General features: G+C 43.9%; 3 protein-coding genes across 9 annotated transcripts in view; 2 read left to right on the top strand and 1 right to left on the bottom strand.

The window, feature by feature from the left end:
* Window positions 1-13,016, top strand: part of Znf445 (zinc finger protein 445) — a 16,520-nt gene extending 3,504 nt beyond the window's left edge. For 2 of the 4 annotated variants that reach the window (XM_028767322.1, XM_028767323.1), the window contains exons 2-7: window positions 238-897; window positions 4,756-4,924; window positions 5,292-5,350; window positions 5,619-5,745; window positions 6,921-7,031; window positions 7,952-13,016. In XM_028767322.1, the coding sequence (XP_028623155.1) occupies window positions 472-897; window positions 4,756-4,924; window positions 5,292-5,350; window positions 5,619-5,745; window positions 6,921-7,031; window positions 7,952-10,008 (2,949 nt within the window). In that variant the 5' untranslated portion in view covers window positions 238-471 and the 3' untranslated portion in view covers window positions 10,009-13,016. Of the gene's footprint in view, window positions 1-51; window positions 898-4,755; window positions 4,925-5,291; window positions 5,351-5,618; window positions 5,746-6,920; window positions 7,032-7,951 lie in introns of those variants that run through there. The other 2 variants (XM_028767325.1, XM_028767324.1) reach the window with 2 other exon arrangements.
* Window positions 13,017-22,687: 9,671 nt separating this feature from the next.
* The window catches only part of Tcaim (T cell activation inhibitor, mitochondrial), a 35,704-nt gene continuing 30,667 nt past the window's right edge, over window positions 22,688-27,724 (bottom strand). For 3 of the 4 annotated variants that reach the window (XM_028767396.1, XM_028767394.1, XM_028767395.1), the window contains one exon: window positions 25,350-27,361. In XM_028767396.1, the coding sequence (XP_028623229.1) occupies window positions 27,121-27,361 (241 nt within the window). In that variant the 3' untranslated portion in view covers window positions 25,350-27,120. Of the gene's footprint in view, window positions 22,875-25,349; window positions 27,362-27,724 lie in introns of those variants that run through there. The other variant, XM_028767398.1, reaches the window with a different exon arrangement.
* Window positions 23,831-24,256, top strand: CUNH3orf86 (chromosome unknown C3orf86 homolog). Its single transcript, XM_028767399.1, has one exon. It carries the CDS (start codon window positions 23,831-23,833, stop codon window positions 24,254-24,256), a length of 426 nt encoding a protein of 141 aa, XP_028623232.1.

Raw genomic sequence — 27,724 nt, forward strand, 5'->3', positions numbered from 1 at the left:
TGTGGTGTGTGTCTCTACTTAACATCAGCTTGGTAGGGATTGATAGCATAGCTCTTCATGCCATGTCTCCCAGTGTGTGACTGTAGCATGGTGTGTGTCTCTACTTATTTAGATGCTCTTCGACCTTTCTTATCGGGTACTTGTGTTTTCTAGCTCTATGACTGTCTTAATTATAGTTCATTAGCTTACCATTCTAGGTCTCAGTCCACAGGTGCTCATGTACATGTCTCTTCTCAGATATCCAAGTGATCCCGACCTCGAGAACCTAGCTCCATCATGTATGTGGACATCATTTTCTTGTCTGTTCCCTTCTGAACATCAGTGTTGGTTATTTTAGTCTTTTACCAGTGACTTCTGATGACCTAGCAAATAACACCACACACTGCAGTACTGTGAAGATATTCGCAAGGATTCAGCAGTGATTCAGTGACAGCAACAGATTTGTGTTCATCCGGGTGACTCTGGATAGCAATGATGCCTCCACACAAGTGGTATGCTGCCCGCTCAGCTCAGGTGTCAAGGGAACAAGGCTGCCTTCGTACAATAAAGAAGGAAGAGGAGAAGAATGGCTATATTTCAGTGCAGACTGCCAGGCCACAGACACTTAACCGCCCTGGCCAGGAGCTATTCCGTCAGCTCTTTAGACAGCTTCGCTATCATGAATCTTCTGGGCCCTTAGAAACTCTGAGCCGGCTCCAGGAGCTCTGCCGCTGGTGGATGAGACCTGATGTTCTTTCCAAAGCACAGATGTTAGAATTGTTGGTGTTGGAGCAATTCTTGAGCATCCTGCCTGGAGAGCTCCGGACATGGGTGCAACTCCATTGCCCTGAGAGTGGCGCAGAGGTTGTGGCCCTGCTAGAAGAGCTGCAGAGGGATCCTGACGGAACACCACTGAAGGTAGGTGGTACACAGTAAGTTCTGCCTGCCTTTTTAAAAATGAGACGGTCCTCTGAACTGTGAGCTTGAGAAGTGTAGGGGAGCCTCTGTTTTACTCTAAGATCCAATCCAGGGGACGCACTCCGCAGAAACACACACGAACAGTGGATTCGCAGCAAAAACCTGAGGTTTAATGATAATAGCAACCAGTGCACTGGGGTTCTCTAGCACGAAGGCAAGAAGAACCTCGAGCCAAAGCCAAGAGTAGTTTTTATACAGTTTAAGGGTGGACTAGAGAAACAGTGACTAGGCACAATATGATTGGCGGAACAATGTGACTTTTAAACTGATTGGACTTTGAGCAATGGGGTGGCAGGGACCTCCCTTGTCTGTAAGTGGCAAGGGTTGGTCCGTCCTGCGGAATGTGTCTTCAGTGCTCTGGACCTTTCTCATCCAAAGGTGGGTTCCCTTCCCTGTGGTCTGAGAAATATTAATCAGCTTCTTCCTTCCTCCTCTGAATGTTAGTCCGGCAGGTGTCCTCTAACTAAAGAATGTTCGCCTCCTGGGATGTGTCCTGGGGCAGTTAATTTTTAAGTTTAACCAAATTCCTACACCTCCCCTTGTTAATTCTCTTGATACCTGAGCAGCCGAGAACTGGACTTTGATCATGGACCCTTTAGCAAGGTGTTCCTCCCATTTTACAGATGACGACCACCTCAAAATAGGATCAGCAGGTATTGATTGATATATCATAGAGTTACTTTTTGGATATGTGTTTATGTCATAGAATGTCTATCTCCACATAAGATCTGATTTTGCTTGATACTAGCCATAGCCTTGTAGAGCAATAGGGGCTGTGGGGAACTGAAAGGAGTCAGGAATCGTGGTATCTGAATGGAAGAACACAAAAGAACAGTCTATGTGAGCCATGTTTCCTTTTCTGAAGGTTTTTGAGGATATAGGAGCGGGAGTAGGCACAAGAGTTAGGGGCATCTCTGGGCTGGAATATTGGAAGGCCTCAACTTTAAGCTTTGTCCAACAGCTTCAGTATTCTTAGACACATTGCTGTGTGGCTCCCACCAGGGAAGACCACTCAGAGACAGTCTGTGTAATTGAAAGTCTTTATTTTAGCTGGCTAGTGACTACATGTGGGTATGTGGGCCTCTAAGTGTACCCCTGAGCCTTTCTTGGGGTTTATATTTAAGCAGGAAAACCACATTCTGGTTGGAAAATTCCCAAGGTTTCCTTTTTGCAGCTGTAAACTAAGTAGATAGTTATGAATGCCAAACTACCCAACTAGCAAAATTGAGGAAGTTAGGCTAATTTTTGCAAAGATCCTGTATTGTCACTATTCTAGTGCTGTGAAGAGATGCATGACCATGGCAGCTTTTATAAAGGAAAGTATTTAACTGGGGCTTGGTTATACTTTTGAAGGAATCTCAGGTCTCAGCCTAAACTTAAAAATTAACTTCTCCAGAGACAGGGTTTGGGAGAAGCGCATTCCAAAGACTTACAAACACGTTCCAGGAGAAGGGCTCAAGATAAGAGAATTAAAAGATTATTAGGAAGCTGGGCCTTTTGCACAATAAACCTGGGTAAGCAGGAGCTATGGTAAGATAGACTTAGCTAACACTCCTTGTCACAAGATAATGTGCAAATATGAGTTGCCAGGAAACCGTCGTGGGAGTGGCTGTTTGTGGCCAGCCTTTGTGGTTAACGTTGTTTAAGAGGTGATTATAAAACTGTCCTTGTGAACCCTGTGAAAACTGTATAAAAAATGCTCTTAGCTTGAGCTCAGGGTTCCTCTAGACTGTGTGCAGGGGGCCCCCAGTACACTGTATCAATAAACCTTGTCCTTGCTTGCATCTATCTGCCATCTCAGAGTCTTGGTGAGGGCCCGGATGGAACCGGCTGGGTTCTTTGACTTTGAGAGGTTTAGTCCATTATCATTCATGGTGGGTGTCTTAGTTAGGGTTTACTGCTGTGAACAGACACCATGACCAAGGCAGCTCTTATAAAAAGCAACATTTCATTGAGGCTGACTTAACAGGTTCAGAGGTTCAGTCCATTATCATAAAGGCAGGAACAAGGCAGCATCCAGGCAGGCATGGTGCAGGAGGAGCTGAGAGTCCTACATCCTCATCTGAAGGCTGCTAGTAGAATACTGACTTCCAAGCAGCTAGGATGAGGGTCTTAAAGCCCACACACCCACAGTGACACACCCACTCCAACAAGGACACACCTTCTAATAGTGCCACTCCCTGGGCTGAGCATATACAAACAGTGGGGAATATAGTAGCCTGCAGGCAGGTGCTGGAGCAATAGATGAGAACTACATCCTGATTCATAGGCAGAGAGAGACTGAGCCTGATGTGGGCTTTTGAAACCTCAAAGCCCACCCCCATAAAAACCTTCTTCCAAGAAGGTCATACCTCCTAATCCATTTACTCCTTTCAAATAGTGCTGCCCCCTAGGGAGTCTTCCTGGGATTGCTTGTTTTGAGTTACTGGCACTTTGCTCAGAAAGACAGAGTTAACCTTTCAGTCAGTTTATTGAGAAAGAAATGCAAAAATGGTATAATTATGAGGATTTGTCCAGTAGCCATTTGAATGCTTTATCATGTGTCTGGCCCTAACTCCTAGTATAGAGAAGCAGAGCTGTGGACCAGCCTGACAGTAAAGTGGTGACGTTACTTCCTACTTTTTAATCCTCTGCCTTTTGAGGTTTTTGTTTTGTTTTGAAACGGGGTCTCTCTATATTGCTCTGGCCTTGAACCAACAAAGATCTACATGTCTCCTGAGTGCTGGGATTAAAGGTTTGTGCCACCGCATCTGGTACCTTTTGAGTTTTTTCAAAAAGCATTTATCATTTTTTTTAGGTTTTTGAGATTTTATTTATATAAAAACATGAGCCTATATATGCATAATTCATATGTTGAAAATTACTAATATTTCTGAATTTATCTCTCAAATTTGTTACAAAAATTAGATTGAGTAAGATTAGATCACAGTCTATCAGTGGTAAATGGTAACGTCAGCATAAGTAATGCTTGTTTTAAAATGTGCCTTTTTAAAAACCTAAAAGTACATTTATCATTTTTACCAAAACAGATGTGCACAGGGATGTCATAGTAATTTGTAAAATGACATAAGACAGAACATAAGAATATGGCTTGGTTATGACTAGTTTATTTAGGTCTAGATGTCTGTCATATGTTCAGTAGCCTCAGTCTAAGGCTTGTTCACAAAAAAAGTGTCAGCCACTGTGCCAGGAAGACTCCTCTAAGTTCATTATCTGAAGCCTTCTGCACTCATTTCTACATTAGGGAAGCCGTGTCTCAGAGACAAAGCTGTTTGAAGTCCAATGGCAATGCCCTCCTTCCTGTTCTCTGCTTGGATGAGCATAGAAGGAGAGGTTTTCTTTGTGGTTTGATTCCTGGTTGGCCCTTAAAATTAATATTGTCTCTCTAGTGGTGATACTGTTGTGTGGGGTTCTCTGTGGTCACTGTACATTTCAGTATCCGTGTCTGGATCTCTGCTGCGAGCTAGTGCTCCCTTTACTCCATCTGTCATCTGTAGACCCGGAGTCAGGTAGCAGCTAGTGGATAGGGTTCATTGCGGCATGTGAGGGTTGCTATTTCTGACTTGCCCAGTGCATCCTCATGTTATATTAAGTGGGAACCTGTTGAACTCTCCCTGGTGCAGGGAGGCCAAGAGGTGGAACGTTTCTCTGTCACCTTTTTCTCTGGGTCTCTTCTGCCAGGAAGTGTTTAGAGGGCCTGGTGGCCTAAACCTTTATAGATTGCCTCATGGGAATAGTCTCTGAATTTGCTTTCTGATTCCTATAGAAACTTTCTCATTGCCATTTTCTTCTTGCCAGGACCCATGCCTTACTCAGAATCCAGATGTGCATTGGATAGGCACTGGCGCTCTGCAGCCCGCACAGATATGTTCCCCTGCATCACATCTCAGGAACAGTTCTGCTCTCGAGGACCACTTGGAGACGCCACGTGGAATAGGAGTTTGTGACTTCCCGGCTGAACAAGCTGGTACTGACTGCCTAGACTCTAACTTTATGTCATACCTCTTATGTCTCCTGTACTGCTGTGTTATCATCTAGTCTCTCATTTATGTCATACCTCTTATGTCTCCTGTACTGCTGTGTTATCATCTAGTCTCTCACAAGAGTCTTTTGTCATCTAGCTCTGGTTCTCTTGAACGCTTCTGTGATTCATGTCTGGTTGGCTTCTTCCATTCCACGCTCCCTTCCCTGGGCCCCAGCAGACACTGAGGATATGTCTATGTATCTTGAAGAACAATCTGCTTGTAGGTCCAGGAATCCTCTAGGAGTGAGGAGAGTGGGCTTCTTGGTTTTTCAGAGCTGGACAACTCTCTCATGGCTCTTTTCTCCTTCAGATCCTCCTGCTGTCTCGGTGTCTGACTATTTCCAGATAGAAGAGGGCATAAAATACCAGGTAACAGCCAGCAAGCCTTTGGTCACAAGCTGCAGGTGAGCCCCAGGGCTTTGGGTCTTTCCTGGTGTCACATGCATGGCTGCCTGATGGCTAGTGCAGCTCTCTTCATCCTGAGTTGTCATTTAGCTTTATAGTCAACGTCCAGAGCTTTCTTCTGGATGATGGCCTTTCACCTTTGCCACACTTACCAAGTGTTACCTCTGTGTCAGGCCCATGACCCTCTTGACCCTGTGAGTCAGCTCTAAGTCATAGTTCTTTATTTTTTCAGGAAGTTTTGACTTTCCAGGATGTGGTGGTGACATTCTCTCAAGAAGAGTGGGGATGTTTGAACTCAGCTCAGCGCAATCTTTATCGGGAGGTCATCCTGGAGAATTATGGGAATGTCGTTTCTGTGGGTGAGTCTTTACTTTATTGGGATGTCATCCTGGAGAACTATGGGAATGTCGTTTTTGTGGGTGAGTCTTCAGTATCCCTAGCTTCTTTCACTTTTGTTTTTTCTCCTTTTTTAATCTTAAAAAAATATTTATTTATGTGCATGGATATGTATGCATGTAGGTGCTTGCATGCAGTGGCTCATACAGCCAGAAGACAGCTAGTGAGAATAGTTTCTGTCCTTTTTACCATGTGGATCCTATGAGTCAAACTCTAGCTAAGCTTGGTGGCAGGTGCCTTTACCCACTGAGCCATCTTCACTGGCCTCCCCTTTTTTTATTACAATGTATAGAAAGGGGCCTTGCTGTAGATTTTGTTTCTATAGCCACCAAGCTTATTACGTAATCTATTACTAAAGTGTCCTTCAATAATGGAGGAGGTAATATCTGTCATGTGAGGTTATTGAGAAGACTGAATCTGTCTCCAGTTCCTAGTCCATTTAGACACCCAGACATTGCTAACTGATGTAGTTAGCTGAGTAGTTGTATGCTTCTCACCTCTGGAGAACATCGTTATCACTGGCATTACACAGTTTATTTTATGTGTGTGGGTGTTTTGCCTGCATGGTGTCTGTGTACCACCTGCATAGAATGCTCAGGAGGTCAGAGAGCATCAGATTCCTTGGAGCTTGAGTTACAGATGGTTGTGAGCCATCATGTGGATGCTAAGAATTGAGCCACATCCTTTGGAGAAGTAGCCAGTGCTCTTTACCTGATGAGGCATCTCTCCAGTTCCACTCTGGAGAATTCTTGAAGCACCTTTGCCTGTGACTTTTCTCAGCCTCTCATCTCTACTTAGAGCAGCAGTTCTAAATGTGTGGGTCACAACCCATTTGGCAAATATGTATCTCTAAAAATATTTACATTATGATTCATGACAGTAGTAGAATTACAGTTATGAAGTAGTAGTGAAAATAATTTTATGGTTAGAGGTCAGCACAACATGAGGACTGGGTTTCAGCATTAGGAAGGTTGAGAACCACTGTCTTAGGGCTGTCACAAATGGCCAGCCAGGCATTCTGTCCTAGTTTCTTGCATTTCTGTCTTACTGGCCTTCTCTCCTTTCTGCCAGGACTGTAGGTCCTAGAAAGTAGTTGTGTGTGGCCTGTTTTACCTCACATTACATTGCTTTTCTGCAGTGGGCTCCTCTTCCAAACCTGCTCTGATCTCCTGGCTAGAAGCAAGGAAGCCATGGGGCGTGAATATCTGCACAGTTCAGTTTAAGAGGGGTCTCAGTGCTGTGCCAGAAGGTGAGTCTGTCACACTTACCATACCGTGCCCCTCTTACATTTGCCCTTTCCTTTCATATGGTCCAATAGATCATGAGGGACTTAGTCCCTTATTTGCTCAGTTACTGAGGGGAGCTGGGCCACATCCTGCTTGACTTGTACTAGGCCATTTCTTTCCAGCCTTGACCCTTCCCTAGCATCTCAGTGTCAGCTCTTGCTCATCGCAGGGCTTCCTGGTCTCTTTTGCACTTTTCCAATGCTCTCATTTCTGTGCCTGCACTGACTCTGATTACCTGTGTTCCTCCATCCCAGCCTAGCTCTGACTCCTCATTTGATTCTTCCTTCTATGGTGAGCTTAGATCTAGTTTTTCCAGCAAGGCCCTGCTTGAAACACCAGGTCTTGGCTTTTGGCGACTTTTTTTTTTCTTTTTCTTTTTTTGTTGGTTTTTCGAGACAGGGTTTCTCTGTGTAGCCCTGGCTGTCCTGGAACTCACTCTGTAGACCAGGCTGGCCTCGAACTCAGAAATCCGCCTGCCTCTGCCTCCCAAGTGCTGGGATCAAAGGCGTGCGCCACCACCGCCCGGCTGCTTTTGGGGACTTTTATGTGGTGCTCCTGTGCCATAATTTTTATCTATTGTCTTGCTATTAATATTCTTCTTTAGGTCTGTTTATTGCCCTGCTAGATTTGATTCTGTGTCCCTCCCTGCTGTATCTGGCCCTTCCTCCTCCCTTTCCTGTTATATGAGATACTCTTTCTTTGTCTTATCCTTGACTGTTTTGTATAAAGGTAATGACAGTCAGGCAAAATTCTTGGTACCAAGGATCTTATTTATAGTTCCTTGATGCCATTTCCAGTTCCAAATATGAAAGAAAAATACACTTTCTTGTGTTGTGTGGGTGCTTGTGTATATGTGTATTTTTGTTTCTTTTCTTCCCCCCAGGAGGTAAGCTTCAAAATAAGTCAAGCAAATTCATCTTGAAACAGAAACCTTCAGAATACACAGAAACCCGTGTAAAACCATCAGTACGTTCGGAGACAAGTGCTTCTGAGGAAACAGAGCTTAAAGAATCTTTTAAACAGAGGAACAGGCTTCAGAAGTCCTGTGGAGACTCCATACAAATGAAAGAGATGAAGGAAGGAACTGACATTAGTCAAAGGACAGGAAGAGAATCGGAAGTACTGAGAACCAATGATATTCTTGAGTTAAAACATGTTAAGTGTGTGAGTGTTTCTAGGAACAAGCTATCCTTTAAACATGGCTATAACACAAACTTCAGAAAAAGTTCACACCGTTATAATAATAAATATGGGGAAGGGCTCAGAGACAGAGTTGAGAGGTTTGGTGTGTATCAGCATACAGGACTGAAAGACAGTAAAAAGGACAGGTGTGGGGAGACCTTAAGGAAGAGCTCCTGTTCCCATTTTGAATATCATCAGAGATGTCGTAGTCAAGGAAACCTGTTCAAATGCAAGGTGTGCGAGAAAGCCTTCAGGTGGCGTTCAAACTGTATACGTCATGAGAAAATTCACACTGGAGTGAAACCTTACAAATGCAGTTTATGTGAGAAAGCTTTCCAACGTTTGTCTGCCTACCGTCTACACCAGAAAACCCATACTAAACAGAAATATGAATCCAGTAAGTACAAAAATGCTCTCACCTACAGATTGAATGTCAGTCTTCATTTGACAGACCAGGATGAGGAGAAATACTTTCACTGTAACCAATGTGGAAAAAACTTCTCCTGTAAGTCCTATGCTCTTGCACACCAAAGGATTCACACGAAGGAGAAACCTTATAAATGTACCAGATGTAGGAAAACCTTTCGGTGGAAGTCAAACTTTAATCGTCATATGAAGTTACATCACAAAGAGGTCTATAAACAAGAGAAATACCGAGAAGACTTCAAGCAGAATTACAGTCAGTCTCAGATTATCTCTACTATAGAGAAAACTTTTCCATGTCAGAATTGTGGGAAAGCTTTTACTCAAAAGAAATCACTCATTGAGCACCAGAGGATTCATACAGGGGAGAAACCATACCAGTGTAGTGGGTGTAGGAAAACATTTACCTATAGGTCATCTTATATTATTCATATGAAGCGAAAGCAACATGCTGTTAAAATAAAACCTGAACCTGGCCACCTACCTTTTAGTCAGGGTACAGTGTTTCCCATTCCTCAGCATAGTCGTAACACAGAGGAGCCTAATAAATGTAAATACTGTGGCAAAGTCTTTCATAATCACTCCTTTCTTCTCATTCATGAGAGAATTCACACTAGAGAGAAGCCCTATAAGTGTAGGGAGTGTGAAAAAGCCTTCCGATGGAGTTCCAATCTCTCCAGACATGAGAGAAAACACTTTTTGCACAAGCGGTATGAGTATCATGAAAGTAAAGAGACTTCAAATCTGCAGTCAAAATTCCTCATTGATCAGAAGCCCTTTTGGTGTCAAGAATGTGGGAAAACCTTTACACGTAAAAGAAGCCTTTTAGATCATAAGGGAATACACAGTGGAGAGAGACGCTTTAAGTGCAACTTCTGTGAAAAATCTTTTGATAGAAACTATCGACTTGTTAATCATCAGAGGATCCACACTACAGAGCAGTCTTTTCAATCTCAGTGGCATGATAAAGACTTTGTTGACCAGAGAAAACATAGCACATCACTGCAGTCTGAATATGGCCTACATGTAGATAAGCCTGGCTTATCTTACTGTCAGGACGGAAGGTTAAATATTCAGGAATTAGGACTGAGTGGAAAGCCCCATAAAGAGTGTGATGAGAGTTCCAAGTCCATTCCATTCCAGAATGTGTCCACTAAGAAGAAAGCCTGCCACAAGTGCAACACTTGTGGGAAAACATTTAGGAAGCATTCACATCTCACTAGCCACAAGAGATGTCACTCAAAAGAGAGGCCCTTCAAATGCCCAGTGTGTGAGAAGACCTTCAGGTGGTCTTCCAATTTGACTCGGCATGTGAAGAACCATGTTAGAAATTAGCCTGGGGTCTTTGATGACAGTGGGGGTGGGGAATAGTTCCTGGTTACATTTCTAGAGAACTTTATTTGTAGGCACTGGGGAAAACCTTTGTAAAGGCCCAGTCCTTTCTGGCTTGGATGTCCCTGGTGTTGAATCTTGATGATTTCAAAACTCGGGGGCTTCTCAGTCTTCGCAGTCTTCTGCTGAAGAGTCATGCTAGGAATGAACGAAGTGTTCCCGGGGGTCCTGTAGAGGTCCTGGCCCTCAGCTTAGCCCAGGACTCTGACCCCAGGTCTCCTTAGCTAGTTCTTGCTGTTTGTGATTGGAAAGCATGTCTGTAGCCTAGTAAGCTGTGTCTGTTGGGAAGGGCCCAGTTAGACCCTCAGTCTTTAGGGTCGGCTTGTGTTGGTGCCTGTTCTATTGACTTTAAAACCAAGAACTTATATTCTCAGATGTCTCCTCTAGTTACGGCTTCAGTTTATAATTGATATTTTGTTATTAACTGTGGTTCTAAAGTAGTCTCAGTGGCAAGTGAAAAGGACAGGGTGCTGGGTTCCATTGCTTGATCTAGACAGGCAGCATTGATCCATTATTCAGCTGAGATACAAGAGCATTCCCCATGTGCCAGTGGCAAGAACAGACAAAACCCTGCTGTTTTTGGATCTATACGTCACTAAATGAGTTAGATCATATTCTGGATGGTGATATGTGTTGAGACAGAGAAGAGTGGCAAGGAATCTGGTTAGGATGTGGATTGTAATGTTAAACAAGCTGTCCAGGAAGTAGTGTTGCTGACAGAGTGAAACTAAGTGGGACCAGGTGTTGGGAGACAGTGGCATCTCTAGGAGTTCCAAGACAGACAGACAGGGCTACATAGAGAAACCTTATCTCAAAAAAATAAAAAAACTAAAACAACAATTCCCCCCTCCCCCAAAAAAAAACCCAACAAACAAAATCCTTAATTGACTAAAAAAGCTAAAGAAATTGGATTGGGGAGTGAGCCATGTTGCTCTATTGGGAAAAAATACAAGCTAGAGAAGGTGGGGTCTTGTCTGGTAACTTTAGGGGTAGTATAGAGTCCCTTGGGTAGAGTAGAGCTGCCTGAAGAATGGACTGGAAGTGAGGTCTGGGACCAAGCTTTATTTACAGAGGTATTGTTTACACATTAGATATAATGATGTCTCTGGTATAGTCCTTTGTTCATAGTCATGATTATCCTGGAACTTTGGCCTTTAATGTCTCCTGTTCCCATCTCTTCAGGACTCTTAACTGCCAGTGTAACCTGGGTTCCCAGTTATGCTTGTCACTGCAGCCTGACCAAGCACTTGGGAAAGCTGTGCTAGGGTGCTTATGTTGACAGATTTTGCAAAACAATCAAACCAACAAAATATGCTGCTTCTCCAATCTGGAAAAATGAGTCTGTGCAGTACTTGTGTTGCTCTTGCCTGGGTTCAGTTTCTAGCATACACATGGCAGCTCACAAACATCTACAGTGCCAGAGAATCCCATGCCGTCTCCTGAGTTATATGTGCACCAGGCATGCATGTGGCTTACAGACATGCAAACAAAACACTCATACAAAGTACATTTTAAAACTAGCATGGGTATATATATAAAAAATATGTATTTTAAAATAGCCTCTCAGAGAGAATCTAGTTCTGCCAAGTCAGGAGTAGAACTTTGTTTTAAGTGGGTCTTGATCAGACAGGTTGGGGGGTGCTTTACAAAACAGGCCTTGAGTCAAGTATTGAATCAAAGTCGTACTCAAAAGTCCACAGCTGCTAGGTATGAGCCCAATTATTGATGGTTTTGAGTGGTAGAGTGCCGGTTGACAGTTTATCGTCTTGGCAACCGTATCTAATCTTATACTTGAACTCGGCCTGGAAAGCAGCCTTCTTTCTCTCCACTGCCTGAGGAACTGAAGTTGCGGATGGGCTAGACAGATGGGCTAGACAGATGGGCTGAGGCCGTTATGGAGTACTGGATATATTGGATGGCCTCTTACTCACCTGGCTAGTGTGATCAGTTACATCCTTACTGATGGATATCAAACCAGTGTGCAGAGATGAAACCATGTGGACTTTCTTAGTAATCTCTTAGAGAAATTGAAAGCTTAAGTATGAAATAGGTGGAATAACTGGGGTTCAGACCCCCTTGTAAATGGAAATAAAGACGTGTTGCCAGGCAACTTGGAAAGTCTTATAAAACTGTGTATTCTATCCAGTGGGTCCCTTCCTGGACCTGTGTGAAGAGTGATGAACACGAGTCAACTCACTACAAGTGTTTACATAGTGGGACTGGCAGAATCCTGTCTGCCATTAGCAGAACAGACAATGGAGGAGATGCTTGGTACTTAAGAAAGAATATAATTATAGCCCAGTGTGGTGGTACACACTGTAACCCTAGTGTGGGATGTCAAAGCAAGAGGACCAAAAGTTCAGAGCCACCTGCGGATAAAGAATGACAAGATCCTGTTGCAGCAACTACAAAGAAGGACAAAAGGGGACAGTTATAGAGTGTGGAAGACTTACATCCTCCAGCTGAGAAAGCTACGTGAAGAGTTGCAGACGCTGTATATAATACACCATTTATATGAATTGTAAGCACATTCACAGTGCTCACATCACTTCCACTGGTCTGGGTTTCATTATTCTATATGTGGGATGGAGTTTTAACCTCATAGGGTGGTGGTGGGGACAGTAATGAAATGCATGTGTGACACTGAGACTGGTGTCTGTCATAACCATTCCTGATGTATAGTAGAGTTAATTTTCTGTGGATTCAAAAAACATGACATAAAAGTGTAAACTTATGAAATGGGATGATGTATGCAATACTTCTCCATATTCTCTGGGTATTGGATGCTAGTGTAATCAGAATGGAAACATTCTTTACTTGTTTTTCTAATTATTGATGTTTTTCTAATTATTGATACAACTTAAGGTTATGATTTAACAGGATACTATGGTGACTTCTTTTAGCTGTTAAAGTATATAAAAATAAACAAAAATTAATCATGGCCTCTGAAATCTATATTATTATTATACAGAAATCAGCTCTGCCACTCACGTGTAAGCTACTACCTCCTCTCCTCCCTCCCCCCCCATCTTGGAACTTGCTCTGTAGACCAGGCTGGCTTCAAACTCATAAAGATCCTCCTGTCGTCTTATAATGTGCTGGGATTAAAGGTGTGCACCACCACACCTGACCTACCTTATCTCTTAAATTCTCAGCATTATTCTGCCAAATATGGAATAACACAAAATGACTGTTGGTGAGGAGATTGTTAAGCAGCTGCAATGCGACAATGGACTGTGTCAGTTTGAAGAGAACAGAGTTTTCTGTGTTTCCTCAGCACTACCTCCACGTTAGGAGATGGTGAGCTCTTCTCAATGCCTCTTGCCTACCCCCTCTCCAAAAAAAAAGTGAAACTAGAAAAGGTAGATAAGGGCGGTGGTGGCCACGCCTTTAATCCCAGCACTTGGGAGGCAGAGGCAGGTGGATTTCTGAGTTCGAGGCCAGCCTGGTCTACAGAGTGAGTTCCAGGACAGCCCGGGCTATACAGAGAAACCCTGTCTCAAAAACCAAAACAAAAAAAAAGGTAGATAATTCCAATGATGGCATGGAACTTGGGACAGTGATGCTTGTTAGCCATCCCACTTTCCTGGCAAATGGGAAAAAAAACTAGTATGTATGTATCAAGTACCACATCTCTTAAGTTAATATTTATGGTGCTATAAATGGCAAAATTGTGTTAGCCAGCATCTATTGAAAGGCCAAAAAAAAACCATACCAGTTATTTAAACAGCTTGGAACTATTGAGTGCATATGTTGAAGTAAAGACCGAAAAAGAATTCCAGGGTGTATTAGGTCAGAAACTGCTCTAGCAGTCTCTGTCCAGGACTGGAGAGCTGTGAAAGTGTCCCCATATTTGAGGTGAAGATGCTGACCAAGACCTATTCTCACATCTGGGCAAGCTGGTGGAGGAGGGAAGTTCAGCCTGTATAATGTTGGTGCATCTGGGCCTTCTTCATTCTGTAACCATCATAGACTGCCATAGAGGCCCCATAGGGCCTTCAGACCTTTGATTCTGTGAAAGGGTGCCAATATGAAGCAAGTATCTTGGGGAAGGAGATAACAACTCACAATGAGAGTTCAATTGTTGGTCAGTCCTCCTTTTGCCTGAAAAACACGTAATACATAAAGGTATGTATTTTCAGTCTACCTGCACTGTCCTTTTCCACCTTTAAACCAGCATCCAGAGAACCAGAGAGTGCTTGCTTGAAGAGAACCTGAGTTAGGATCCTGGTACCCAAGTCAGGTGATTCACAGGACCTGGAGTTAGTTAACTCCAGAATATCAACGTCCTGTTCTGGCATCTGTGGTTATCTGTGCTCAATGATGTGAACATATTCATATACATACATTAAAAACAGCCAGATTCCTACCTTATTAGGTTACAAAGTGTGGCTGAACAGGTACAATATATTCCCATAATGGCATCATTTTGTCAGTTTTTACTGACAAATTCAAAGAATGTTTAGGATTGCACTTTAAGGATATGGCTGAAGTAAGATTGGACCGACTCAACTTTTGTTAGCACTGGGCAGGATTTAGGCACTGTTGCACACTGAGAACAGTTCAGTGCTGATGTGAATGTTAGTTTGTGTTGAGCTTTTAAATCTTTATTATAGGTTATCCTAGACTCCCTCTTCCCCTCTCCCTCCATGTGAATAAATGAAATTGCTTGAAACCAACAGTTCAAGCTTCTCAATAGCAGTGAATAGACTTCTTCATCAAGTCTGGCAGCCTAGAGCTGAGAACTGTCAGCCAGCCAGCATTTCCTGTCAACCAGGTGGACTGTGCTCAACATCTCTGAGAACATCCTGGCTGCAAGGACCATAAGTATCTGGAAAGCCTCAGAAGGCCTTGCTTCAGCCCAACCATTCTAGGTAAAGGCAGCATCTCAGACTTGAAATTTAGATGGCCTTGAAGCTGTTCTCAAAATGGGTGGGGGAGCCTCTTCTAGCTGGCGAGAGCTGTGATGTAAGTAATTGGTACATGGACAGTCCTTCGTTTGCAGTCCACCCTCAGATTCCCACCCTGTATATAACCAAGGTTATTCAGCTGGGAGACAATCCCCTGTACACCCCGTAGTGCTGTTGCATTAGGTACAATTCAAGGCTGAGGTGACATACTATGAAAATGTCTCTTACATTCTAAGAGGCTGGAACTTCTGCTGGACCTCATGGCCAAACAAATAATATACCCTGAGGTCACTTAAGACTGCTTTCCTACTGTGTGCCAAGTCTGTTTAACCTGCCTCCTCAGTGCTGTGATTAAAGGCATGGGCTACCACCACCCAGCTATGCTTAACCTGCCTTTGAGTTAGATAGCAATTTAACAGCCAACTTTATTTGCCTTGGCAACCATCTTTATAACCCAAGCTAATATATAGCTTTAATTTTAAATTACATATTCTTCCTCTAATCAATGCATCTGTATGTTTGTATGCATGTTATGGTACTAAATGGTAATAGGTTGAAAGCAACCTTGTACACCAGGTGCCTGCCATAAATGCTAGAAAGAGCATACAGTTATTGGTAAGTGAACGCTTGCTTTTCTTAGTGTTCCTGGGTCAGATGAAGTCAGTGATGTTTAATCCTATGCAAAACTGTAAAATATCTCTCATTTTTTCTCCATGTGATATTGTCTCTTCTGCCCAATAAAAGAGAGAGCAAAGCCCTTAGAAACATACATGACAGACAAGGCAGACAGATTCATAAGACAGCATTCAAGCAGACTTTACAACAGATTACAGACAGGAGAGAGATGGAAGACACAGGGAGAAGTAGAGAATTCTCACTCTTGGTTAAGCTTCTCCAAGGCAAAGTGCTTTGATTTTTTTTTTTCCTTAATGCAACACTGACACATTTGAGGTACTCTGAGGTTATTACTAATGTGTTTAAATTGACACAAAGATCTCTCTGAAATTGTCCTTTTTTTTTTCTCTTTAGTAGAGTAGGCTGAGCATGTTTTCTGAAGAGGATTGGCAGAGTCTACATTGGACTCCCCAAGCTGTGTCTGCCTCTGGCTGTGCTCTCCCTTTTATCTACAATAAACTTTCTCCTCCACCATATCTAGGAGCAGTCCTGTCCTTTTCCTTTTTTATTTTTAATTCTTTTTTTTTTTAATCTAGCACCACTTGCCACATGACAGACATAAGACTTGACGAGTTTGGGCCACCCCAGGTCAGAAGCAGCTGGCTGAGGATTTGAGGTGCATTTAGGCTCAAGTAGAGTCTAGACAGATGTGAACAAGACCTCTTGTTCTCGTTGGCAGGGTCTTGTTCCGTTGAAGACAAGGACATGAAGAGGTGGTGAGTGGGTCTGTGTTGAATGTATACTAACCTGCTATATTCCTGCTTGGTTACACATTTATGTTTTGGAAGAGAAGCCATGTGGTGGACTGCTACAAAGCAGAAGCTATGGGAAGCAAAGACAATGCCAGGCTCACCTCCAGGTTGGAAACATCTAGCACAGGAACAGAGAGGCCCGGAGAAATGGTGTGTGGTCCCCAGGAGGACTCAAGCCTGGACACGATGGATGGAATGCTTTACATAACAAAGACCAGGTTGCTAGGAACACCCAGCTTCTAACACTCCCCCTACTCCGTGAAGCTAGCTGCACAGACTCGCCACCCAGTAACCTTCCAATATTCCTGCAGGTCAGCCTCGTGGGCCTGAGAGGGTGGAGTGGACTGTATAGCAGGAAGGAGACTCCTTTGCCTGTGCAAGCAGAGGCTCACAGAGAATGTGGAGTCAAAATCCTGCTGGTTGGCCTGGGTGATACATTAAGTAGAGCACCTTGAAGTTACTCAAGGCAATAGCTGCTGTGTCCATTCCAAAGAAAGCAGAGCCACTGCCAACCTCCCTGGAAAGTGTACAGCCCTTCCTGCACCTGCCCCAGGGCAGCATTCACATACTTCCTGAGCTCCCTGTCGCCGCTAGAATGATTGCTGATTTAGTCATCATTATTATATGTCTTGAACTCCTGATCCTCCTGCCTCCACCTCAGAGTGCTGAGACACAACCGTGCCACCACGTCTGCCTCTTCCTCACTTCTATCGATAGCTGTTTCTGTTGTAGTGTTGGAGTCTCAGAGACAGCAATGTTGCAAGGCAAAAAAGTTCTACAGCCAAGTCAGCTTGCTCTTCGTGGGAGTAGAAGAAGTGGCCCTCAGCTGCAGCAGAGGGACTCTTTTATAGGTCTTTCATGACCTTTGTAAGCAAGCAGAGCCTAATACAAAAGTGGGCCTTTGGTGGCTGGCATTTAGCACAAGCACATTGCCAAAAGTTCTTGAAGTCATTGTGGTTTGCCAGTTTCAAAAAGCTCTGCTTTTCAAGTCACACTGATCTAGTTATCAGAAGGTCTTTGTGGTCTGTTGATTTGAAAAACAGTTTGAACAATAGAAACATAAATCTCATTTTACTTAAGAAATACAAATATCAAGATCACAGAAAAAAGATGAAAGGAAGAAGGGAGGCCCTCTTATCTTTAGTAGAGGAAGTGAATTATTCAACTCATTTTAAAAAATTAGTGAAGGCAGAAATGGAAGAGTCACCTTTTAACAGTTTCCTTCTCATGGTCTCTACTTAGCTCCTTCCAGGTTCAAGTTTGTAACAGTAAGTTAAATCCTTCTCTTGTTTAGACTATTATGGGAGTCCACGAGAGAAGACCACTCAGACATACTTTATAACCAAATGAATGTCTTGATTCCAGTTGGCTGGGACTATACTCAGGTATTTGGGACCCAAATGTAGCCCGGGTGTTTAGAGCAAGGGTTTTTTGTTTTTCTTTTTTAAGGCAAAACTACATCCTGTAATCTTGCTTGGCAGCTTCATGGGGGAGGTTTTGCACCCCATAAAGCAGGTAGTTTAATAGAAGCCAAGATAAGTTAGCCTGGGCATCTTGATCTCAGATTCCTAGAATAGAGTTGGGTAATTTTCCAGAGGACTTTCCATCACAGATATAAAATTTTACTTAAACTTAAAATGACCTCAACAAGAATACAAGATGGAGGAACCTTTGTACTGCCTTCCCCTGTCACATCTGCTTCTACATCTTTGAATCAGAGCAAAATGGCTCTTGTAGGGCTCAATTGCTGAGACTGAGGCACCTAGTTAGTGCATGGAGAAAATGCTCTGTAAGGGCCACAACACGATTATGCTTGGAACCTGTATTAGTTAGGGTTTTACTGCTGTGAACAGACACCATGACCAAGGCAACTCTTATAAGGACAACATTTAATTGGGGCTGGCTCACAGGTTCAGAGGTTCAGTCCATTATCATCAATATGGGAGCATGACAGGCAGGATCCAGGCAGGCATGGTGCAGGAGGAGCTGAGCATTCTACATCTTCATCTGAAGGCTGCTAGCAGAATACTGGCTCCCAAGCAGCTAGGATGAGGGTCTCAAAGCCCATACCCACAGTGACACACCTACTCCAACAAGGCCACACCTCCAAATAGTGCCACTTCCTGAGCCAAGCATATTCAAACCATCACATTCCACTCCCTGACCCCCATAGGCTTGTTCAAACACAGGAGTCTATAGGGGCCATATCTAGCCATAGCATAATAAAAAAGTACGTTTAGTTCAACTTCCAAAATCCCCATAGTCTATAGCAGTCTTAACAATGTTAAAAGTCCAAAGTCCAAAATCTCTTCTGAGACTCATCCAATCACTTAACTGTAATCCCCAAATCAAGACAGAAAACCAGCTAGGCAAACTCGAAACTCTTGTCCATGTCTCCAGGTCTCCAACTCCTTCTTTATCTTTGTTGACTGCAACAAACTTCTTTTCCTGGGCTGGTCCCACTCCCTGTTAGCAGCATTGCTCAGGAGATATCCAAATGGCTCTGACATCTTGAAAAATTGGGGTCTCTAAGGCAACTTCAATGTTACAGCTTCCTGTTTCAATGTCTGGGATGCACACATGATCTTCTGGGCTCCTCCAAAGGGCTGGTGTCATTTCTCCAGCTCTGCCCCCTGTAGCACTCTAAGCTCAGGTTGATCCACTCCTCTGCTGCTGCTGATCTTGGTGATCATCCCATGGTACTGGCATTTCCAGTGCTCTGGGGTCTTCTGCTGCAACCAGTCTTCACCAATAGCCTCTCATGGGCTCTCCTCATGGTGCCAAGCTTCAACTCCTTTGCAAGACCCCTTCAGTCCTGGGCCATCAACTACAACTGAGGCTGCACTTTCACCAATGGCCTTCCCTAGCCTCTCACAGGGCCAAGCGTCAGCTGCTCTCCATGTTCTCTTCATGCCTCCAAAACCAATACCACCTGGGTGATTCTTACACAGTACCAAGTCCACCTGCAGCATGAGGTACAACCTTGGCTGTCTCTGGAACACAGCTTCCATACATTCTCAGAAAACACTTCCCAGAAGATTTCACCTCAGTGATGCTGGTCTCTTCTTAATCACCGCTAATTTCTTAGCTTCAGCTAGCCAGCATCAATTGTCCCAGTAATCCCTTCTAATTTTCATTCTAAAGCCAAAGCCACGTGGCCGAAGCTGCTGAGTTCTGCTGCTTGCTGGAGCTGGAACACGGCCCCCTTGCTCTGTTACATTGTCACCAGCTTTCTGTTTCCCAACTCCTTCACTGCCCAAGCTTGGCTGTCCTGGAACTTGCTCTGTAGATTGACTTTGAACTCAGAGATCTGGATGCCTGTCTCCTGAGATTAAAGGTGTGGTCCAACACACCCGGAGATAGATCTAGCTGGCTGGGATCTTACTCCAAGTCCCACTCCCTTAACCTGCTGTCTCCTAGAACACACGGTTCAGCCCCACTTCACTTCCTGGAGCCCCTTTGATACTCGGACCATATATTTTTTATTTTTCATTTTTCCTTTCTAAGTTGTTTTGCTTGTTCAAAATGTGCTTCATGAGACTTAACCAGAGAACAAAGTCTCTGTTGGGCTTTCTTGAGAATTTCTTTCTCAATGCAATTAGCATAAATCTCTTTACCTTAGTCTCAGGTAGACTCTTCAGACAAGGGCAAAAAGCAACCACATTCTTCACCAACATACCACAAAAACAGTCTCTACACCACACACTGAAATACTCCTCTGAAACCCCTTGGGCTAGATCTGCACAGTTCAAATTACTCTCAGCAACAAAATATTTCATATTCCTACTAGGATAACCCATTAAACCCCGTTTAAAACATTACACTGCTTTCCAAATCCAAAATCCCAAAATCCACATTCTTCCAGACAAAAGCATGGTCAATTGAGCCTATCACAGCAAAACCTGAGTCGCTGGCACCAGATCCTGTCGTAGTTAGGGTTGACTGCTGTGCACAGACACTATGACCAAGGCAACTCTTATTTTTTATTATTTTTTTTTCAAATCATAATTTTTACTCATTCACACAGGGGTTATAAACACAGAAAGGCAGGACGTGGGGAAGGGGATGACACTGGAGTGTGGGTGTTCAGGGGGAATACAGATATCTTTCAGAACAGGGTATCAGCTGGGTGAAGGTTCAGGGGACAGGTCACTATGACTCTGCCTATGACTCACTTGTCCTTATCTAAGTTGGTATTATCTGCCAAGGCTACCTATTTACAAGGTCTATGACTACTCAGGCTTATAAATTTCCACAAAAGCTGCCTGTTGACATTAGCTTATAGCCATCTGTTTCAATGTTTTTCCACAGAGACCCAAGACTTGGTGTTAGTATACATGTATGACAGGCCTATTGCTGATTTTAGGCCTATGGCTGATTTTAGGCCTTCGGTGTATAAGCAGGGCTGCCCCTGACATCTCCTCCCTTCTCTAAATATAGAAGGGCAGGTGGGATAGAGGCATGACCTCTAGTAATTGAAGGGGACCTTGTAATGGCTGCGGTCCCCCTGTTGTTGTCCAGTGAGGCACGAGGGCCATACCCATCCCGATGTCTTTTTCCTGGAGAGAGAATACTTTTGACATCAACCCCTATGCAGTCAGGCTTGTCCCTCAGGGAACCCAGAGAGATATTTTTAACTTTTATTTATATTCCCTTGCAGTGCTTAGCCTCGCAGCCTAAGCAAGAATTCAGATCGCCAGTCAGAGGGGGTTCTGGGTGGCCCCTCTCTGCTTGGTCTAGGGGCGGAAGTCCCCTCTTTTAGGTTGGGTGGAGATGGGTTTTGGGAACACCCTGTATAAAGTAACAACCTCATCTTGAGTCTCGTGGTCCTCTATTAGCTAACTTATGATAATATATCTGAATAGGTTTTGCTACCAAATTATTTATCTGTTGTTTCACAAAGTTAGTCAGCCTATTTGAGGCCCAGGGACCAGAAGAAATAAGCAAAAATAACCCAATTAATGGTCCCAAGATGGGAGGAAGTAGGGTTGACAACCATGGAGAGGCTGAAAATCAATTCTTGTACCAGCATTCATCTTTCTCTTTCTCTCTCTGACTTTTCTCAGGGCCTTCTCTAATCTATTAACCCTCCCTGTCTTGTCTATGTAAAGGCAACATTCTTCTTTAAGGGCTGTACACAGTCAAGAGCTGTACACAGCCTTTTCTATTGTAATAGAGTAAATCAAGTCCAATAAGGATCTTTGCGATTTTTGAAGGTCTCTTCAGACAGTGAAACAAGGGATTTCTTCAGATTAGTGATGTCAATCTCTAGCTGTTTGATGTTCCTTGTTTCACTGTCTGTTTTGGTTTTTTTGAGACAGGGTTTCTCTGTATAGCCCTGGCTGTCCTGGAACTCACTCTGTAGACCAGGCTGGCCTCGAACTCAGAAATCCACCTGCCTCTGCCTCCCAAGTGCTGGGATTAAAGGTGTGCTCCACCACCGCCCAGCAACTGTTTGATGTTCTTGTCAATGGCCCATTGAAGGTCTGAGTAGTATAAATTTGGAGGCTAGCATCTGGATTAGAACTTCTAACAGCAGACATCACGGGTGATTCATTTTTACCTGGAAAGGAAAAAGAAGGGAATTCTCAGGGAGATTTCTCTTCCCTGGATGTCAATTGTTATTCATCTTATTTATGGTTGGGCCTGGCTTTGTGGGGGTATCTATTTATATCACTAATCTTTTTGGTAGCCAGATAGCTGTGCTTTCTGTGGTATCAAACAGGCATATCAATCCTCAGCCCCATAAGAGAACTGGGTCTGGGCCATTACCTTTAAGGGTAAAGGGTGCTTCCACATAGCTGTGGCATAGTTTTTATTGGTCTCGCTGATGCCAGAGGCAGTCAGCAGCAGATTTTCCAAGGCAACTCTTATGAGGACCACCTTTATAATTGGGCTGGCTTACAGGTTCAGAGGTTTAGTCCATTATCATCAAGGTGGGAGCATGGCAGCATCCAGGCAGGTGTGGTTCAGGAGGAGCTGAGAGTTCTACATCTTCATCTGAAGGCTGTTAGCAGAATACTGACTTCCAGGCAGCTAGGATGAGGGTCTTAAAGCCCATACCCACAGTGTCACACCTACTCCAACAAGGCCACACCTTCTAATAATGCCACTCACCGGGCAAAGCATATTCAACCATGACAGAACCACTTTTGTCATGTAAGGAACTTAGTTACAGGGTCCAAATGCGTGGTCATTTTTTATGTGCCACTTTGCTTGTTATAAATGAGCATGTCTTATAAAATCTAGCAAAAGCAATGGGCATGGGGTGCGATGTGGGGGATGGGTGCGATGGGTGCGATGGGTTCGATGGGAGGGCCTGCCTTGGTTGGTAGTCTTGAACTCACTATGTAGCCCAAGCTGTTCTCAACTCCAGCCTCAGCCCTTTGAATCCTGGGATTGTAGGCATGTCCATGACACTGTTTCTGTCTTCGCTCCGTGCCATATTTTTCATGTCAAACTGTTTCTGAACCTGTTCAAAGAATATAACAGAATTTATTGTGTAGAAAATATTAGAAATTTAATCATTTACCTTCCATTTAAATTGTTAACACATACATAGATAACTGAGTCAGGAAAATAGGTAAGATATGCTGAGTGTACACTTGTCCTTCCTTCCTGGGATTGGTACCAGAAAGTGCAGCCAACACTGAGTGTGTATATGCTCAGAGTCTCAGCATGAAATGGGATGGTGTTTACATCCAGTGTACTCTCACCTTCTTGAATACTTTTTTTTTTTTTTTTGGTTTTTCGAGACAGGGTTTCTCTGTGTAGCCCTGGCTGTCCTGGAACTCACTCGGTAGAGCAGGCTGGCCTCGTGGCCTCAAATTTAGAAATCCGACTTCCTCTGACTCCCAAGTGCGGGATTAAAGGCATGCGCCACCACTGCCCGGCTCCTTCTCGAATACTTAAAGTCATCTCTAAAGCACAGTGTCATGTAAATGATGCAGAGCTCAGCGAGCAACAGGAAACATCTGTGTATGTTCAGTACATCCATACATCTTATTTAGTTTCCTATTGCTGTGATAAAACACAATAACCAAAAGCAACTTGGGGAGGAAAGGATTTATTTCAGCTTACAACTTTCGGGTCACACTCCATCACTAAGGGAAGTCAAGTGTAGAAACTCAAGGCAGGAACCCCGAAGTAGAGGTCATGGAGGAGTGTTGGCATCCCAGAACCCCTCTATATCATTCATCAGGAAAATGAATCTGGGCATGGTGGCACACAACTTTAATTCCAGCACTTGGGAGGAAGAGGCAGGCAGATCTGAGAGTTGGAGGCCAGTCTGGTCTACACAGGGAGCTCCAGGACAGCCAGGGATATTCAGAGACCCTGTCTGGGAAAAAAAAAATCGGAAAAGACTAAGCAAAAGTTAAGAGCAGCTTTTTACCTGCGCCACCTGATCCCGTTTTCTCCGTTTTAGATATGTCTAGGAGTCAGCTTGAACAGGAGAAGAAATCTCTAGATTCTTTTGTCTGGGTAAACGAGATCACTGGAGAAATCACCTTCCCTCTAGGGGAGGAGACCACGCCTGCAGCCTCCGGAGAGAAGAGTCGGGCAAGGTCCGGGTCTCCGCGAGGGAGCGTGCCCTGCGCGGCGGCTGTTCACAGACCCGGTTCCCCAGGGAACCCCGAGGCTCCGGGCAGAGGGCTCGGGATGGGAAGCTTGATTCTACCCGACCTGGCTGTGCCCCGTGTCCTGTCCCCACCAGGGAGCGCTCTGCCGAGGCAACACTACCTGGCAGCGTCCCCTCCTCTGGCCACGATGCTTCCAGCCAGCCCTTCTGCGCCCTGGGCCCTGTCCTGCAAGCTTAGGAATATGCTGACAGGAAACAACCGGTTTTCCTTTTGAGCTAGGGAGTGCCAAGAGGGTGGTCGTCCATCTACATCTGCATCAGCCCCACCCCCAGAAACACAAGTTTACAGGAATCTGCAAAAAACGCTTTCAGACTCAATACAAACTTTCCTTGAGACTTTTCAGATTGCCTTCTACGGCTTCCTTTACCTCGTAAGCTGTCTTGACACTCTGAGGGTAAATACGGCAGTTTTGGTGTTGGAGTCAAATCATCTGTGGGACAGAAGCAGGCCTTGGGTCCATGAGAACAGGCCAGAGTGAGTGCGACCCACTTGCTGGACGCTGGGCACAGCCAGGCGTTTGGAGTGGAAACCGGCAGAAAGTTGTTTTTCAGGCTTCAGGCCTGTGCTTATAGTGTCCCTACTGTCTTCCAGCTCGAGCCTAGGACAAGTCCTCATGTCTGAGTTCCTTGAAAGGTGGCACCTCAGTCTCTCTCACCATTCTCACTATGTAGAGCAGGTCACCTGCCTCTGCCTCCCAGGGCTGGGATTCCCAGCTTTACTGTTTTAACGTGCATGCATGTTTTGACTGCATGTCTATCCCCTCTTCCCCCCCACCCCCATCTATCTATGTACCATAGCTGTGCCTGGTGCTCACAAAGGCAAGAATAGTGTCATATCCTCTTGATATAAGCAACCATGTAGGTGCTGGGAATCGAACCCTGGTTCTCTAGAAGAACAGCTAATGTTCTTAACCACTGAGCCATTCTTGAACATACCTTCCTGTACCTCTTGTGTGTGATGAAGACTCTAGACAAGGAAGTGTTGTGAAGGCTGGAATTTGGCTTGGTTCTTGTTACCTGCTGCTAGAACGGAGGGTTACAGAGGTTGCTGATGACCAGCTCTGGAAGAGCCTCTCCTAGTAGAGCAAAAGGATCCCAGCCAAATTATTGGCAGCATGCCCAGCAACCTGCTGACGCCATAGCACCCGTTCCCACTCCCAGGATGGCTTCAGCATAAAATGAGGAAAACTTCTGTGGAGGGTCAAATCTTTCCCATTCTTTTTCTCCTGACTCATGAGGAGGTGGATAGGCAGGTGCAATTGTAGCCAGCTAGGAAGAGCTTTAGGTTAGCTAACAAAGACAGAGAGGCATGTTTAGATGTGTTTATTGGTCTGTAGAGACATTAAAGGCTTTGGGGAGATAATGGTTACATTGGTTCTTGATTGGATGCAGCTGTGTTTTACAAGGTGTCAACACGGACTGAAAACACTCCTCCAGAGGAAATAGGAAGTTTACGTAGAGACTAAAGAAAGGAAGGGCAGGCAGGCTCTGGCAGCCCTGCTGAGAACAGACACAGCTCTGGAGTTAAGGACGTTGTGTTGCCCCAGCTCTCTTTGGACGGGATGGGGGGCAGCTCAGATATGAGCAGAGCTCAGATTCCTCTGGAGACCATTTTGTATCAGAGGCTTCACCTGCCCGTCTGTGGTGGAGAGAGGACATACATCTGCAGTGAAGTTCGAAGGATCACGTCCAATAACTTCCTACCACTGAAGTCACGAGACTCAACGGCTGGAACACAGAGCAGCTGTGCGGTGGCCAACGCATAGTTTATTATATAACAGTCAGTTCTGAGACAATCCAATGCAACACACATTATAGAAGATTCCATGTTAGTTGATATTTAGACATGGCACAATCCAAGCAATTTTCTAATAAATTTCATGTTTGACACCACCTCTCCCCACCCCCCCAGACAGAGTTTCTCTGTGTTTAACATCCCTGGCTGTCCTGGAACTCACTTTATAGACCAGGCTGGCCTTAAACTCACAGAGATCCACCTGCCTCTGCTTCCCAAGAGCTGGGATTAAAGATGTGTGCCACCAAATCTACTTAAGGACTGTTTCTTATAGAGAATATTTACCACAACACTCGTCACATCAGCATGGGTCAAAAGCCACAAATGGCACACACAATCCTTTTATAAATCACTTCTTATTTTGAACATAAATTTGAACTGTTTAAATTACTGATGTTTCGTAAAAACCCAAACCATGAAAAACTGATTTTAGCATCTTTGTTTTAATGCACTGTGGGTCTGCTCTGAACAGAGAGCAGGCCTCTCATTGTGCAGGAGACACCTGAGACCACAGGAGGCCATGCTTCTGAGAACGAGCCATAGCACAAGGCTCTGCCTGGCCAGGGCTGAAGAAATGACGAAAGCTTTTTAAGGAGTTTCAGGCTAGGTTATAATATGACATCTTATTCATCTTGGGGATGCCTGTACCTACTGAAAATGTGCTCTACCGATATTTTAACTGGTAGAAGAAATCATGTATTTAAATTCTGTCACTGATGTTTTAGTAAACTCGTATAAGACACTGTTAATAGTATATATTCAATAGGGTTTTTTAAAAAAAATTCTTTCTCTTAGGCAAAATTTTGGTTATTTAATTTTTGCTATTCGTCAGTCATCTGTGTGGAATCACTGTCTATTACTGGCTACAGAGTGTGTATGTCTGTGAGGTGTAACTATGTAGGTGCAAATTAAACGTTGTTGCATGTAAAAACTGAGTTCCAGCCCTAAAGAGCTATACTGAGTGAGGCCAATTTACATACACTCACATTCACTATATAAAAAAATATATATGACTCCTAAAGAACCTTCTACTGCATATCTTTAAAATAGTTTTTTTTCCTTCTAGTATCTTTTGCCTAGCCATCAGCATCATAAGTCTAGGGGGATAAAACCTTTTAAAAACAAGTTTCTTAGCATAAAATCACTAAAAAGAAAGCCCACCCCACTTTGATAGCAGCAGTTAGACACTTAGTTCTAACATGTAAATACTAATGTTATATCAAACTGAATTTAAATAAATTCAACAGTTTTTCATTTCTTCAGAAAATAAAACAGATATCTGTGTTACTTCATGGCTTCTCCTTTCTTCCAGTTCCACGGGATGCACAGGTCTCCATCTTGCATGACCGAGTAGAAATGTGAGACACAGAGGTGCATCCCGTGTAGATAAGGCAGTGACTGTTCCAGAAGTCTCTTACAGCAGTCTACCATCTGTCTACTAGAAATGCTGGGTTCTTTATACAACTTCTCCAGAGAAAATTTCTTTGTTGAAGCCTGTATCAATTCATTTTCAATAACTTTTAACCTATTAAATAAAAAAGCTACCATAAGTTATTACTAACTAGAAGACAGAATATAAACATATTTTTAAATGCTGGGGTGATGGCACACTGACCATACACGACAGTCAAGTGACAAGCCGTGTCAAGAGTCACCTTGAGCCCAGGACTAGCTGGCTGATTTTCACTCTTCAAGTATTCAGTCAATCCTTTTAGCATCAGAGAGGTAAAAACAATATGCAACTTTTTCCTAATTTTCAAAGATTTATTATTTTTAATGTTTTGGGTGTTTTATCTACATGTATGTCTGTGCACCACCTGTGTGCTAGGTGCCCTCAGACACCAGAAGTGGTGGAATCCTGGAACTGGAGTTGCAGATGGTTGTGAGC

This window comes from Grammomys surdaster, unplaced genomic scaffold, assembly GCF_004785775.1.
Source record: "Grammomys surdaster isolate TR1022 unplaced genomic scaffold, NIH_TR_1.0 172, whole genome shotgun sequence".
Taxonomy (NCBI): domain Eukaryota; kingdom Metazoa; phylum Chordata; class Mammalia; order Rodentia; family Muridae; genus Grammomys; species Grammomys surdaster.

Coding starts and splice junctions, on each gene's coding strand:
- CUNH3orf86 (XM_028767399.1), top strand. CDS start 23,831: ATGTCTAGGAGTCAGCTTGAACAGGAGAAGAAATCTCTAGATTCTTTT.